This window comes from Carassius carassius, chromosome 47, assembly GCF_963082965.1.
Source record: "Carassius carassius chromosome 47, fCarCar2.1, whole genome shotgun sequence".
Classification (NCBI taxonomy): domain Eukaryota; kingdom Metazoa; phylum Chordata; class Actinopteri; order Cypriniformes; family Cyprinidae; genus Carassius; species Carassius carassius.
In genome coordinates, this window is record NC_081801.1 from 6,897,118 (window position 1) to 6,914,883 (window position 17,766).

General features: G+C 36.1%; 1 protein-coding gene across 1 annotated transcript in view; it reads right to left on the bottom strand.

Annotated features, from left to right (window-relative positions):
• Positions 1-17,235, bottom strand: part of LOC132130650 (collagen alpha-1(I) chain-like) — a 72,281-nt gene extending 55,046 nt beyond the window's left edge. The window contains exon 1 of the mRNA XM_059542422.1: positions 16,984-17,235. Coding sequence (XP_059398405.1) covers positions 16,984-17,104 — 121 coding nt within the window. The 5' untranslated portion in view covers positions 17,105-17,235. The remainder of the gene's footprint in view (positions 1-16,983) is intronic.
• Positions 17,236-17,766: the final 531 nt, after the last annotated feature.

The window sequence follows — 17,766 nt, forward strand, 5'->3', positions numbered from 1 at the left end:
AGAATGGTAGAACATTTTTACGTTTAAACTTATTACAATTTTTAGGAAAATAAAACAATTCATCCTAAAGAGGCTGAGGAGAACAGGCTAAAAATAAATTAAGAAATTGTGAAAAATAAAGAGAACTATCCATTAAAACAACTTTTGGAATAGTCAGTTAAAAAGTTGTTTTTAGGGTTCTGTGAGAAGGTTCTGGTTATTGAATCATGCAAACAGATGTTAAGGTCCAGAAAACGTCTCACTAGGACCTACCAGGCTACTGAAAGCTGGTTAAAACTGCCTCAAAGACTGGATTGATGGGCTGTGATACAGACTCCATGAAAGCTCTCAGAGGAGATATGGAGATGAGAAAACAGACATGGAGCTCATGTTCTGAAAGGCAGGTGAGAGGTCAGAGGTTATATTGATCCCATGTGACACATTGACGCTTTGCAGTGATCACTGATCAGAGGCAGTTGAAAATTCTCAAAATGTTCAGCTCTCTAATGTTCCGAAATGGGGTTTACACATATCATCAAACGAGAAAAACATCTGCTTTACAAGGTCAATTTTACTTGAACACAGAATATTAATCCCGCTGAGCAAGTTTTTTTTATTTTAAATAACATAAAAGGATTTTCATGCTTTCGATTATGCAAGGCAGTGCCATAAAGTGAATCAACCAATCTATTGGGTTCTTCCTCATGTGTTTGATTCCCTTGAGTTATTCTAGTAGAGCTGTTTTTTATATAAATTATTTAAAGGCTCCATAGCTTATATATGAAAACACAAAACTTCATCCAAAACAGATTTTGTTTCTATAGTGTGCACGAATGCTGTCTACAGAAAGAGCTTATGGATCTGGAGCTTGTTAGTGGATTAAAAACAGAGAAAAATAGCAGAAGACACTGCTACATCAACTTTCAACAAAACTGGGATTTTAAATGCAACCAAATCAGCCTTAGTAGACAAAAGACAAATTCTTAACCTTTTTCCCAAGTCCCAACTACATTACCCCTGCATTTCCTGGAGAACTCTTCTTTCATCTGGAAGCTGTCACCAGCCTGTACCTCGAGGTAATGGATTATTTAGCCTTAACCACCACATATGAGGTCCTATCAGGCTCTGTTCTTGGTTGAAAATGTCCAACCCAAACCAAATGGCAGATTTCCAACAATCATCTGAAATCCACCCTGGCCACCTTTCGCCTGGATCCTGTGAAACTCCATAATCAGGGGAAGTAGAGTCGCCTGCCATAGCGTCTTCCCTCCAGGATCACATTACACTAATGGCACGGGAAGGGCCAGAGGATAGCTCAATTACTGTACCCCAATTATGTAGGGCAGCCTGAAGAGATTGAGCTTGGATGGCATAATAATCAGTGATTAAAGACTTCCGCTAACCTGCTGAACCTCCACATGGGAAGACCACTGCTTCTTAACAGCCCAAAATATGGTCAGTTTGATAAATTCACTCCATTGAGTCCAATCCAAATTTGGTTTCCACAGAGCAGGTGAAGGGTCTAATCCCCCATGGCTGTGCTCAGATAACAAATCAAAGGTAATACGAAAACATCTTTAGATTAAATTTCCAATGACTTAACGTCTTAACATCTTACCTCCTCCTAGGCCTGGGATATTTGCCTGATAAATAAGGACCGTGCTGAACTCATTAGGGTTGTCTAAAAGCTGACACATGCTTTAACAGAATTTTTTTTTTCTTTCTTCGCTCTACCGCTCATCTGGAAAATCAATGAAAGACATCAGGCTGTAAATGAATGTCCGGATACAGTGGGGCAACTTACATTTACATTTACATTTAATCATTTAGCAGACGCTTTTATCCAAAGCGACTTACAAATGAGAACAATAGAAGCAGTCAGGTCAACAAGAGAACAACAACAGTATACAAGTGCCATGACAAGTCTCAGTTAGTCTAGTATAGAACACATAGGCAGGGTTTTTTTTTTTTTTTTTTTTTTATAAAATGAAAAGACAAGTAAAGGAAAAGTGCTAGTGTTAGTTGGTTAAGTGCAGGCGAAAAAGATGAGTCTTTAGATGTTTCTTGAAAATGAGTAAAGACTCAGTCTTTAAAACTTGTCAACTAGGTTTTAGTGGGAACTCAAACTCAAGGGAGAGAAAAAGGAAAGAGACACTCAGTAAAGAACAATTTGATCTTACACTTACTACACTTACTCATATTTCTTGCATCAATTCTGTGATCAAATAAAATATATCTGGTGAATATTTGAGGGAGGCATGCAATTTTACTACTTGCAGTATGTGTTCTGTAGCGATGGCATTTCTTTGGGGCAAGCCTTTTCAAAACACAGAGACTTGTTAAGTCTTAGGAGTTAAATCAGGCATATCTAGAGTTCTGTTTAACCTTCTCGGATTGGTTTGAATAGAAAGTGCTTGGCAGATTTTTACTCCAGAGAAAAAAGGCAAGTTCCTAAGAGAACACTCTGGAGCATAAGCTAAAAAGACCCACTGTAGTAAGATACTTTACTTGTAATAGCTTCTGTGCAGTGGTTCATCTGCAAAGAGCTTAAAATATCAATCTACTATCAGCTTTCTTGCCCTAAAATGTAAGCGATAGTGAACTCAGTATATCTGAACTGGAAAATAGCATTCAAGAGTGTCAGCAGTTTAAAAGTGATCAGGAGCAATTCTCTAGTGTGACATGTACAAATGAGACATACTGTTAATATGAGACATTGATAACAAGGAGCATCATTGTATCCTCTTGACAAGACAATGGATATTTTAAAAAAAAGTAGTAGTATGCAGTATGTATACTCTGCACAGTATGACTTAGTAGAATTGTACTTTTCAATGAAACTTTCAGTTTCACTACTATTTAAAAAAGTAAAAAGAAAAATATGCAGACATGCAATTCTGAAAATAACTTAATATTAGCAGAAGGAACTTAATTTTTTTTTAAATATATTTCACATATATTTTTATGACGTAGCCCTGACTTGATCCCTCCACTGAAACGGTCTTAAATGTAATGGCCAAAACCATGAGACGCACAGTAACATTGCATCAGAAAAAAGGATGCATCTCAAAACCCATCAGCAGACAACAACGGGACACAGATGACTGAAATAGCTCCTGGTTAAATTCTCCATGGTTTACTGTAAACATGAATGGAAATCATCACAAAAGGTAAATATGCATTATAGTTGAGGTCAGACATGTCTAGCATGTGATGTGTGTTAGTCAGCTGTCAAATATCTATGTCAAACCTTGGCTTCGTAGCAGCTATCAAACAGTAAAATTATTTTTCTAATGTTATTTCAAAAACATCTATAAGATTTAACATAGTCTAACCTGTTGTAAAGACCACCTTAGACCAGCATGAATTGATGTTGGTTGACCATGGTGGTCTTTGTGGTGAAGTTGGTTTACCAAGGAACTGTTGCTTTGACAGCTGACCTGAAAAGAGAAAGAGATGTCTCCTATAGCACCTCCTGCTGGAATACAACACATACTAACATCGTAAAGAAATGCAGTATAAAACATTATTGATAGAAAAATATTTTGAGCTTGTATTAGGTTTTTGTACATCTTTTTTTAAACTCCCTAAAATCTAGCCAGTCTATAAAAACAGATGTGTTGCTGAAATAATGGACCGTTACTTTGGATTATGGATTTCTGGATTGCCTTGCTTTTATGATCATCTGCCTGTTCTGGACTGTGAGTTTTAGATTGCCTGGATTGATCTGTCTGCATCTTGCCTGACCTTCTCGCCTGCCCGACTCTGTTTCTCGTCTTATAAATTGGATTTGGTTGCTGGTGGAGTGCCCCAGACTTTGACCTTGCTAGCCTAACCATTCTCCTGTCTCCTCCTGGTCCAAAACTGGTCTCAAGCTGTTTTGCTTGTACTGTTTGTTATTGTGCTTCAATAAATTGGAGTTAAGCATTCTTCAGTTTTTGGGCCCTTCCTTCCAGAGATCATTACAAGGGCTGTTATTAACAAAACATAGCAAGATTACATAATATTCTAGAAAATCAACACAATTCTTTGTCATATTCATGCAGTAAATATTGTTTTTCAAAAACATTTACTAAACTATTGACGACTACTACAGGTGCAATATCACGCCATATTGCATTTGGGCAGTTACATACCAATAGAAACATGTTGATTTTGACTTTATGGCTTGTGTTGTGATAAAGTTTGGACATGAAAACCATGATCACCCTGTGCTTGTAAATATGAGAATGTGTGAAAGCCCATGAGGGGAGCTGTGTTCATCTGTAGGTCAGGAGGTGACTGCTTGTATCGTGTGTTCTGCACCAGATAAGGGAAAAACAGAGAACACAAGCTTGCAGCAGACTACAGATGCCTGTTACAAGCTGAGCAGAAATGTTAAACATGTCTGAAAGAGAATGAAAAATGCCAGCACAAACAGTGCAAAGAAAACATTATAGAATGCCAGCCTTCACATCAAGAAAATATATTCATCAGATGGCTATGGGTTTCACAAAACTCACATAAAGGGCTGTTGTTGTTGTTGTTGTTTTTTTTTAAGTAGGAATCTTCCAGAATATATGAACATTGACATCATGATCTCATTTGTATTCATAGACCAATAGGAGTGATTGGGTTTGTGATCTAACTTGAACCACTTGTCTTATATCAACCTATACTTAAACAAACAGACTGACAGATACTATAGGAATCATTAAAGGAGATCCATTATTTTGAGGGTAAAGTCCATGCCTCTAATAATTTTTTTCCCCTAAAAAGCAATTTGAGGAATATTTATGTAGCTCACAGTCTACATCTATACAAAGATTTGGGAAACAGTACAGATCCTAACATGAATATGTTGTGTAATTCAGCAAAAAACCTTTGTTGAGATTTGGAGGACAGATTCGGAAAATTGTTTGAGAAAAAAAAAAAAAAAAAAAAAAAAAAAAAATATATATATATATATATATATATATATATATATATATGTATATATATATATATATATATACATATGATCTATTTTACTTGGAAAAACATACATCTTCAGATAATATTTTGAAGCAAAGATGGAAAATTATTTTAATTTCTTTTAATAAAGCATAATCACAAGATGTTGGAAGGTCCAAGATAAACATCTCTGCTGATGGGGTATTTGTGTGAACATGCATAAAGCTAGGAGGCAGAGCAAATTGATGGAAAAGACACAAAATGATAGTGTTACAGTAAAAAAAAAAAAAAAAAATGCAGAAAAGCCAAAACATATATAGAGAAGCCTTTAGGGAAGACTCAAGACCCTTCAAGGGTGAGTGAGGAGATCTTCGGATAGAGAAATATTGTGTATGTCATTCCAAATCATCACTGTGTTATTTTATTTGACATCATGTGCGATCACATTCCAACCAGACTGCAAATATTAAGTTACAGAGGCAAGTTCAGTGTTCACACTCAAAGTCCAGCAGCTCTCTGGGTCTGACTGAACTTCATTGGTGGAGATAACACTAACAACTCCAATGAATCCATAATCCACTTTGTTCTTAACAAATGTAGCGTTTCCGTGACATCTGGGTCATCCTTATCACATAAAAGGCCACTAAAAGGAAAAGACAACACCAGAAATTGCTCCAACATGGCTGTTTAATATCTTGTAAAAACCTCTTGTAAATTCATTCACAGGGTTTTACCGTGCTGGGCTGAGACTGCCCCCCACCACAGCCAGCCTTCAAGTTAGATCTTCAGATACCAAACAACAGCAAGAACCTGGACCAGCTGGTAGACAAATGTCTCTTTTGACCACAGCATTTGTGAATTCACAGTTTTTAAACTGGTCAGAAACAATAACACTCAACCCGATATAGGACCATAAACCACCTGCAGTCTGAACACACTTACGTCATGGCCGCACAGGAACAACATGATGAAACTGAGTGAAATACGGTGTTATGACTGAAACAACATGGCCTTATCAAATTTCAAAGTATGATATGGGCACACAAATAACCTAGACTAATCATTGACATTGACAGTCTTCTTTAATAAAAGAGGTGTCATTTACACTCTTTAAAACATAAATCTTGTTTTACAAAGAAAAAACTAAACATTTTCTTTCTTAATTAGTATCAAATTAAATATGGTGTCGACTTAAGTCTAAAAGATAAAGAGATGAGATCCTGCTGGTCGGCTCAACCAACAGCTTGTTGCATGAAAATTCAGACAATGCCTTGCAAATAAATAATCACACCTTGCTTATCTGGTTTGGGATGTGACTATTTCAGAGAACTGAAAAGGCTGAATGTGTTTCTGTATAGTGGAGTATTTGTTGTCTTTTAGTTTTGTGTGTAATACATGCTTTTACGTCTTTAAAGTGTGTTTGGAAGGCATTATATTGTTTTATGAGTGTGTGACAACAGAACCACATATAATTTAGTGATCAAATTATTATAAAGTTGAAAGGCATATAATAAAACAAGTTTATCTAGCTTAATAAGGACATCTAGCTGTGACTTACACAGCTATTATTTATCATACAAAAGACCAAGTCAGTGTTGGGAAAGTTCACTTTCTACATGAACTAGTTCAAAGTTCAATTCACAAATTTTAAAATGAACTAGTTCAGTTCATAGTTCAAACTACAAAATTTTGAACTAAAGTTCACAGTTCCAAAAATGAACTAGTTCATAGTTCTTTTTTCCATACGTTGCTGCGAGCTATTATTTTTCAAAATTATTGCCACAGCCCATATAGAATCACAGACAGCAATTATTTTATCAGTTTTAACAATGAAGCTATATGTCAGATTTCATCTTCATATCCAATTTTGAATCCTTATCCAACCAGGGTTTACATTAGCATTGAGGGGACAGCATTTCCCCATTGTTGCTTTAATGCTTTGTCTCCCATTCTCACCGACATTGTCATAAACATCATAAAATTCTTTTAAATGATCATACGCCTTCTTGCTACATGCTGCTGTCGTTTGCTGTTTTGTTTTGCTGTTTTTTGATGACGCGTCACGCATGCGGCGGACGGCGATGCGACACTGGTGGCTGGGGTTGCCAGATTGGGTGTTTTTCCGCTACATATTAAGACCTGTTTACGGTGTGTTTTAGCCGGATTTTCGCCTGGGGGGCTCTATAGAAATCTGGCACCCTATTGAACGAAGTTAACCTGAGAGAGCGTGCCGTTCACAGACACCAGAATGAACGAGTTCACATTAACGTTCATCAGGCATTAATACAGCATGTTCAATTCACGTTCGCCCAAAATATGAACGAGTTCATGAACTATCGTTCAATGAACGCGTTCAGGCACAACACTGGACCAAGTGAATAGTTAACCCATCTGGATTATTGAGTCAGTGAGTTGAACTTGAGAACTAAAACAAGTCTAAATCTAATTTGAGATGACAAGCATCAAAGTTTGATTTCAACAATTAATTTCACTATGATTTCAATCTTTGACATGGCCTTAGTCAATATTAAAGATATAAGGTTATTTCACAGAATGTTCTTTACATCTTTATAAAGGATATTTAAAAAAAAAAAACAGTTAATCACCAAAAAAAATTACGTATACTGGGTTTTCACAGGCAGGGTCACATTAAGGCAAGATTTGTGAAAGAAAGACAGAAAGACAATCTCTCAGTCAAATAATTTACCGGTAACGTAACTACCTTTCTAATCTTTTTGTATCCTATTTTCTTTTCATTTATTATGCAATTGTGTGTGTGTGTGTGTGTGTGTGTGTGTGTATGTGTATATATGTATATGTATATGTAAAGACCTCTAACACTAGCTTGCTCTATTCTTTTTTTATTCTATCTGTTTTGTTTTTATTTATTATATTATTTAAAAGCCCATGCTATGTGTACTGTGTTAACCTAACTGAAGCTCGTTATAGCACTTATATTTCATTGCTCTTTTTGTTGTTTTTGATTGCTTCCACTGTCTTCATTTGTAAATCGCTTTGGATAAAAGCGTCTGCTAAATGAATAAATGTAAATGTAAATAATTTCATTTTTAAGACTTAATATTAATAATAATAATAATAATAATCCAAAGCAAGCTGCAAAACAAGAAAAGAAAAAGTAAATTTCTTTATGACAAATGCCTTCAGAACCAGCCAATTTGACTTTAGAACAGAGCTGACCTCAGTTTCCACTAGAAAGCCAGTCATTATTCAAGACCAGTCAAGCAGAGATTTAAGAGATTTGACAATTCATAAACAATCAAAGACCAAAAAAGACATGAGAGAAAAAAATGCTGACAGCAAAATGTTTTATCATCATTTGTTGTAATTGTAGCAATAAAGTATGAGAGGCTGCATGCTGCATTGTGTCAGCATCCCAAATTGAAACAATCTGTTAACAGCTTCACCTATAACGCATGCTAATTAAATCCACCACTGGTTCTTCACAGGTATTATAATAGAGGTTCTTTAAACAGTAATTTGTGTGCCATTTTTGGCCCATATGTTCCACTGGGATATTTATTTTCTAATTGGCTAGTGGTGATGTCATTCATAGTGCCCACAGGTCAATGCTTCCCAGTGTGTGCCAGAAGAAACAGGTTGCACTGTCGGCTTAATAGTCCAATACATGAGTGTGTTTAAGTACCCATGAACAAGCATGACATAATCTGGCATATGTTTCAGTGCGGAATACAAGCAGCGATGTTGGGGCTGCCATTCTAGTCTCAGATACCCACCGTTGTTTTTTTTTTTTTTTTTAAAGATAAATTACAATATCATGATAGTTTTAAGGTTTCCCTCAAGGCAAAACAGTGCCAAGAGCCCCATTATGTCCAAATCTACAACAGGCCTGCTCTTGTCAGCCAGCCAGCAGACAGGCACTACTCCTGACTCATGCCGGGTGTTTTCCTTGGATGCCTGAAAAAAAAATTTTCAAGCCTGGATGCGGTAAGCTATTGAAGCTTTCAGATGTGTTTAACAAAGGAGAATGTTACTTTCGTGGAGAAAACGAGAGACAACAATGGAGAGCAAGTAGTAGTGTACAAACTTTCCTTTTTTAATTATTACAGATGCATGAATCATATTGATGCCAGGTGTTCTCATCATTTTTCTTCCTTGCTAACATACTATTAACATGGTTTCTGCTTCACTGTTTGGATCAACAGTCATGAGGACACAAAGCACTCCACGATGTGTCATTACAGGCAGCTGGGTATGTTTACAATCTCAGTAGGCCTCAACAGGAGAGTCAAACCCACAAGAAAACAAATTGCATTTTTGTGGCATGTTTATATCTAGACATCCCATCTGAATCTCACAACTACTGCAAAGCTATCTGGAGATAAAGAAACACCAAAGAACTTGATTTTTGATGATTAGGCTATTTCTTGATTTATAGTTTTACCCCCCAGCTGCCTGTCTGCCTGACACTGACATTGAAGATTACATTACAACAGTGATTGAGTGTAACGTAAGTGGTAATAAATCACAAATCTCACTGGGCTGGAGGCATAATGGGGCCTCAGAAGTAAACAGTGCCAACCTTCAATCAAACCCCATGAAGATGACAAGGACAAAACCTGGCAGGTTCATGTTAAACAATCAAATCAAACCAAAGTCATTGGCACTGTTTGACCAGAGAGCATGGTTATCAAGAATTAAGAAACCAATATGTGTAATCTGAGGGTTTAGTCTGGCAAGATGTGGCCTCAAACAAGCTAATATTAACCTAATATTAATATTAACTTAAAGGGTTCATATTATGAGATTTTCCATTTTTCCTTTCTCTTTGGAGTGATACAAGCTCTTGGTGCGTAAAGAAGATCTGTAAAGTTGCAAAGACTAAAGTCTCAAATCTAAAGAGATATTCTTTATTAAAGTTAAGACTTGTCCACGGCTTTCTTAAACCCGCCAATGGTATCCAGCTGCAGACTAACCTACAATGGGTCTGTGCTCTAAGGCTGTTCTATAAAGTGAGGCAGTTCCACTTTCCACTTGCAAGGACAGTCTGGCACTTCTGACTCACAGCCTGTAAGTACATGTTTTATATTTAAAGAATTTGCCACTGATGATTCAAACACGAGTTTTAAGCAGTGTAGAGTAGCGCTTGTTGTTTGTCGTTTCTCTGATCACAAATGCAGACATAGTTTTATGTTTACACGGCGCAATACGTGTAAAAACAAAGTATAAGTAATTATGTTCAGTAATTATGTCCCCACTGGATGCAACAAATCCCTCTTTTGTAATGGGTTGTATTGGTTCAAATTTTTTTTCGCTGGGTTCTCCAGTAAAATTTGCATTCCAAGGGTTAATTTCACATTATTGAGGTCGCTTCAACCCACGGACATGAAAAGCAACCCGCAGCAACAGTGTTAAAGTAGCCCAATTCAGAAGGAAAACCGCGGATTTGGCAACACTGGAGACCACAGTATGTTAAGGGACGTAACATTTCCGTCAATCGCTTGAGGTATTCAGCCAATCACAACACACTGGATTGCTGGCCAATCAGCGTTCCCCTCGCTTTTCAGAACAATGAGCTTTCTAAAAATCGACGTGTGTCAGAAAGGCAGGGCATAGAGGAGCAACACTAAATGTACATTATGTGCAAAATAATGTGTTTTTCAACCTTAAACCGCATAAACACATTGCATTACACCAAATAAAAAAGGTAATCTGGTAATCTTGAAAAAACTATTAAATTCTGGTTACTGAAGCACAACTTCATTTAAGACTCCAAGACTTATGTTATTCATATAGAGACATATGGTCCTATTTTCCTTTATCCTCAGTCACAACAATCATGAACCTGTTGAGTTTAAATGGGCTTTTCATTGCACGCTGTAGCACACCGACTCTCAGCAATTACACCACTTTTCAGCTATGGTCTGGATTTAATAAACCGGTTCATCTGTCAGTCTGACCGTAAAATCTGAGCCCATAAACACAAGTCCACCTTTTCTGTAGGATTGTTGAGATCAGAAGGTTGATTAAAACAACTGAGAAGAAGAATGAGCTAAAACTAATGAAGTCTCTTAATGAGCTCAAGGACTGTGCGTCTTGGTTCTTGGATTTACAAGATGGATGAAACATTAGAAAACAGTTGTTTGGTACCTAACATGGTCCTTGTGGTATGGTAAAATTGTTTAGAGCCATATACAACCGAAATTCCCACATGAATCTCTTACAAGCTCTATACACTTTTAAAGAAACTATAAAGTAACTTGGGCAATTTTCATGATATACAGTAGAGATTGACCTGAAATTGCTTGTTAATGACCGCTATGGATACAGATTTTTTTAAAATACAGCAAACACCAATACAATGAACACTCAAAATGTTTTAGATCTGACACACTAAAAGCTGAATGATCATACTTCTAACAATAAATACTTACACATTATGAATATTTAATATATATATATTATATATATATATATTAATTGAGCATAAACACAATTTCATCGCAGAAGTCAAAGAACATTATATCAAACATTAGCATTATTTGTCAAATCCATCTGTTTGTGTATTATGCACGCAAATGACCCTTTTGGCAATTTTACAGAATTTAGAAATGAATACAGGCCAGTATACATTTATTTGTGGAGATGATGGCATCCTCTACCTTCTCCCAAGATTGCTGGAACTAATCACACTCACATCTGCCACAAATCTGTTAAACATGTGTTTGTACAAAACAGCAAGAACGGCTGACAAGCTTCATGCAGCAATCACATTGTTTAACTTGTGTGTGCGTTCACACTAGTTCAACTTTCGTGAAAAACGAGAAGGGTCTGGCTGCAGACTTGCACTTGCACTTGCACTCTCAGACTTGCATTCTCAGACACTTGTGCTTCCGCTAGCGACGTCACTTGCAGTCTTTATTATAATTATTTTTTGTTGTATTTATTTATAACTTTTTGTTTGAATCTCTCAACATTTTACAACAGTAGCCAGGTGGTGAAGACAAGAAAATAGAAACTAAATTACAATGTCACTTGCAATCGCTACTTGCACTCTCCGCTACCTGTGACGCCACTTGCAATCAACACAAATAGTGCATGTTGCCAATGGAGACAAGACGCTGTGGTGGTGATTAAACGATTAAAACTAAATTAGTAGGCCTACTACTATAATGTACAGGGTCCTGCAAGAAAAAAGACAAGACCGGCAAATCCGTGGCCACAGAACAGCAAGTCTTTCGTTAAGCGTTTTCCTCCTGTAGAAAAAAACAAACACTTAATATGGCATAATGTATTAGGATACAGTAAGTTCAATTAAAAGACCAAATTCGATATATAGTTATTATTTAATGTACTACAAGGCAAGCAGATGGCTTTGAACACAACGCGAACGCTTAATGTGGCCTAAAGGCGGGCGTACACGGCGCGATTTTTGCTGTCATACGAGTTCGCATGCGATTTTTTCAATCGTGTGGAAATTGCGTATGCTCTTATGGTCGCAGCTCGTATCATTTGCGATGAATTATGAGCCGAGCAGAGTGGCTTACGAGCACTTCCCGACCTCCCGATCATTTTTAAACATGTCTAAAAAGTTTGTGAGCTATCGGTTTGAATTCGTGACATGTGTGCGGTTGAACGAGCCGATTTGTTGATTTATTTGAAGTTGACCAATCACGAACTAGGAAAACCACAGAAGAAGAAAGGCGAAGACGGCAACGCCACAGCGATTGTGGACTATTGAAGAGGAGGATAAACTCGCTGAAGTCTGACATGAACAGCGAGCGCTGTATGATGTTTCTAGCAACGTGTTCCAATGCCTTTTTAGTTCTCTCTCTCTCTCTCTCTCTCTCTCTCTCTCTCTCACACACGCATATGTAGTTTACAGGGACACTCCATAGACGTAATGGTATTCTATACTTTATATCACCATACACTACCTCTATCCATCACGGAAAATGCATGTTTAAAATTTCTATTAAACACCGTATAGTATTTTTTAAAGCCATTTGGTTTACGAGGGCACAGGAATTGTCCTCACAAACCATGTTTACATTGTAATACCTATTTCAGATATTTATAAACCATATACAAGAACACACACACAGGGTGACCAAACGTCCCGGTTTCCTATCGCTGAAAAATAACCTGTAAGTTACGTGTAGGAAACAGTCACGGCTCGTATCAATATTTTATATGCAGTTATGAGAGAGGGAGAGCACTTATATTAGGCGCGTTCGACTTGAGCAGCGCTGCACAGAATGATCACCTGTATGACATCAAAGTACCGCGAGAGCGATTCGAATGCATTGGATATGTGTGCTCTCTTATCGCTCTCGCAGTACTTTAATGTCAATGTCAGTGATCCTTCTGTGCGTGCAGCGGTGCTTCAAGTCGAACGCGTCTATCAACTTCGTGCGATTGCTTCTGGAATTCGCAGGTTGTAAAATCGTGTCGTAGCCTATTTCATCTCGTCCGTACGATTTTCAGATAAACTCACTCGTGCGGTGTGCGTGTACATACGATCTAAAGACCATCCGAATTCGCACCGTGTACGCCCGCCTTAATAACAGACTAAGATGATAAAGACAATTCAGTAGGCCTAGCCTGTCTTGTTGTTGACTCAACGTATTAAATGCATTAAGTGATTTTAAAAGGATCAACTCCGTACAGGCAAGCAGACGAGTACAGAACGGAGTGCGTTAAATTGTACATTAAATGTTTTCCTCCTATAGAAAATCATTATGAATAAAACACATAATGTAGCTTAATGGACAAAGACAGTGTATATAAACGAGTTGTAGACAGTTTATTGTATATGGAAAAATGCTTAACGCGAAACTTTGCGCGTTGCGTTTATTAACCACCACAGCTTCTTGTCTCAATTGGCAACAAGCACGATTTGTGTCGATTGCAAGTGTCACAGGTAGCAGAGAGTGCAAGTAGGGATTGCAAGTGACATTGTAATTTAGTTTATTTTTTCTTGTCTTCGCCACCTGGCTACTGTTATAAAATGTTGGGAAATTCAAACAAAAAGTAAAAAAAAAATCAATAAAATAAAAAATAAAGACTGCAAGTGATGTCACTAGCGGAAGCACAAGTGTATGAGAGTGCAAGTCTGAGAATCTCTTAGTCTTTTTGGTTTTGGATGTACTTTTATCAACATGGTGAGCATGCTTTATAAAGACATTAACTCTTCAGTTTTGGTTGGTTTTCAAACTACTAAACGCTTTAATTGCGATAGAGGAGTGCGCCCAAGGTTGCCCCATTTCCCCATTTCTTTTTTGTTAGCTGTTGAATTGTTATCAATTGTTATTTTACAAAATCCCAGTTTAGAAGGTATTTCTATTTTTGGTAAAGAATTTAAAATTTCTCAACTAGCTGATGATACAACTATATTTCTTAAAGACCAAAGTCAAATTCCCCTGTGTATCAATATTATTAATTATTTTTCTGAAGCTTCAGGCTTATATTTAAATGTATCTAAGTGTGAACTATTTTGTCTGTATGACACTCAACAACCTTCGATGCACCATATACCTGTAAAAAACTGTATTAAGTACCTGAGGATTTTCCTTACTAAAGATAGATTGCTTCGCCAACAACTTAATTTTTCACATAAAATAAAAAAAACAAGAACCATCTTTAATTGTTGGCTACAACGAGATCTATCAATCTACGGAAGAGTACTTGTTTCTAAAGCAGAGGGTTTGTCTCGTTGTGTTTATCCCTCTTTATCTTTATTTGTTAGTGACAAAACCTGTGATGATATTGACAAAATCTTGTTGAATTTTATTTGGAAGAACAGATCTCACAAAGTTAGGAAGTCTGTTTTGTCTAATAGACGTTCTGAGGATGGACTGGAAGTTTTACATTTTAAAGAATTAGTCAGCTCTTTTAGAATTAGTTGGTTAAAAAAAATGTCTTTGCGGTAATGGTTCAATTTGGTACTATATCCCCAATGCCATATTCCATAGATTAGGCGGTTTAGAGTTTCTTTTAAAATGTAATTTCACCCCTTCTTAATTACCGATTTCTCTCTCCAAATTTCACCAACAAGTTTTACTTGCTTGGAAATTGTGTTATGTGCACAATTTTTCTGAAATTTTTAGAAATTCTGTGGAATAATTAGAACATTTTAATCTGAAACAAATCATTTTTTTATGGATAAGTGGTATGATAGAGGTATTGTTTTTGTTTTAGATTTATTTAAAAATGATGGCAGTATACTGGAATATGAAGAATTTATGGCTTTGTATAATTTTCCTCTGCCTGGTAGAACTTTCAATTCTGTCACCAAAGCTGTGTCTCCAAGTTATGTGCATTTATTTAAAACACATATTTTCAATGAGAGAAAAACAATTATGCCCAAACTTTTATTGGATGGAGTTAGCCTTATTGATAAAAAATGTAATAGTAAACTTATAAAGTTATTGTTACATTACACAGTTTACACATCCCCTCGATGTAAATTTTTTTAGGAATAATTTTTTTGACAGTATTCACTGGAAGAAGGCGTGGTTACTCCTAGGGATGGGACGATAACCGGTTTTATTGATAACCGTGATAAAATGTGCTGAAGGTTAGTAATATCGTTTAAAAATGAATTATCATTAAAACCGTGTTTGATTATCGCGGTTTTAATAACTCACTATTAAATCATGTCCAGCCAGCAACAGTCTGATGCAAGCGCAGCGCACAATGTTTGTTTTTTTTTTTTTCGAGAAGGAATGGCGAAAGTCAGTGACTTCTATGCTTTTCTATGGTTCTACACTTTTCATTGTAAGGAAGGAAATGCCACAGAATTTAATCTTTCTTTAAATTAAGTGCATAGAGTTGCTTGTTTTATTAGTTGTTTGTTGATTATTAAATATAAAACTTGAAATGTTTTCAGTGTGAGCATCAACTATTTTTGAACACTTTCATCTCATTTCAACAAAACCGTGATAATATTGATAATCGTGATAATTTTAGTCACTATAATCGTGATATTAAATTTTCATACCGTCCCATCCCTAGTTACTCCCAGAGAAATATTGCATGTCCAATAAAATTAGAGAGGTACACTTTAAGATTCTTCATAATGTTTACCAAACCAATTCACAAATTGCCTCTTTTGTTGATCTCTCTGACCTGTGTTTATTTTGCAAAGTTGAGGAAGAAACTTTGCTTCATTTTTTTCTACCACTGTAATCAGGTTAAGCCTCTTTGGGAGAGCTTGGGTTGTTATCTTTCTCACTTTATCAATTATGATTTAAAATTTTCATTGATGGATATATTTCTTATTTTTCTGGGAGAGACTATGCTATTGATAATGTTGTTAATTTCTTTGTGTTGCATTGTAAATTATTTATTCACAAACACAAATTTCTCAAGGCTTTGCCTAGATTTGATGTCTGATGCTGAGATTTCCCTTATTGTAAAATCTCTTAAACTCATTGATAACAGTAAGAACAACAAGTTTCTTAAGAACTATGTACGGTTTTTTCCTACTTGTTGAGAAGTCAGTTATTGTTTTTATTTATTTATTTATTTTTATTATTATTATTATTATGTTTGTTTGTTAATGTATTCAATGCAGTGCTGTTTCTTCTTTGTAAAAAAAAAAAAAAGTCTGAGAATGCAAGCCTGAGAGTGCAAGTGCAAGTCTGCAGCCAGACCCTCTAGTGAAAAATAGCAGTAGTGTGATTTTAATAGGCAGGGCGTCAAAATATTTCATTGCTGAAGTACCTGCACATGCTTCTTTATGAAGTAAAACTTGAAACAATAGCGGCTCCCAGAGGGAAACACTGAACATCAAACATTTACATAAATTAACTTCCAACATCAATACAGGTTAACATGTCCTATGTATGAGAGAAAGTGTATATTTCCATCACTTATTAGCTCACATCTTAGATTAAAAACGGAATACAAAAGTGAAATTTATTACTAAAATTACAATTTATAAACTTTTTTAAATACGCAAATTTGCAACAGTAATAGCCTGTCAGGCACTATTCTGTAATGCGCTATTCTCAAGAAATGTAAACAAACGAACATTACTCTGTTAGGTACGAAGTAGATACCATTATTAATTACATTTTGACGTCTTACCTGTCAGCAGCATTCCCGAGCCGCTCTCCATATCTGGTGTTCCAGTTGTATCGCTGTGCAGGATGATGGCTTTTACGAAAGTAAATAAAACTGCTGTCCACAGTACTGGCGAAAGCATCATGTTTGCCTAAGTTATAATGCCGCAAGACAAGCACTGTGATGGTTCATCGCATTTTAATAGCTTAGGTGTTAATGAGAATGGTCCGAGGACAATAATAATGGAGTGGCGCGTGTCTACCGTTGATGGCGTACTCTGCTTACCTTGTGAAAACTGTGCGCTTGCCGCTAGACACCTTCATCTGTACAGTGTTTGCTCGAGGGGACCCGCCCACACCATCGCCACAGGCCAATGAGAGGCAGCATCTCAAGGCTCATTAACATATCAGTGCATGACAATGGCTGAGGAAGACTGTGCTGGATCGAAGTACTAATTTTGAAATAAATTAAAGTCATTATCAGTATATGTTTAACATATTGTAATATATATTACATAACAATACCATACATTTAAAGTGTGTATGTGTTTTAGAGCAAACATTTTCTGCATTGAACTTGCGCTTTAGCTTGTGTTTTATGAATTATTAAATTTACTGTGACTTTAGATAAAGGTGTCTGCTAAATGAAATGTATAGGTAAATGTAAAACAAATAATTCCGTTAATATATTAACATTAATATTTAATAATAGTTTTTAATTATTATTATTTATTTAATAATAGTAATTACAAAATATAATTTATTTAAATTTTACAATATTTATTATTTAAAAAGTTAGTTTTACTGT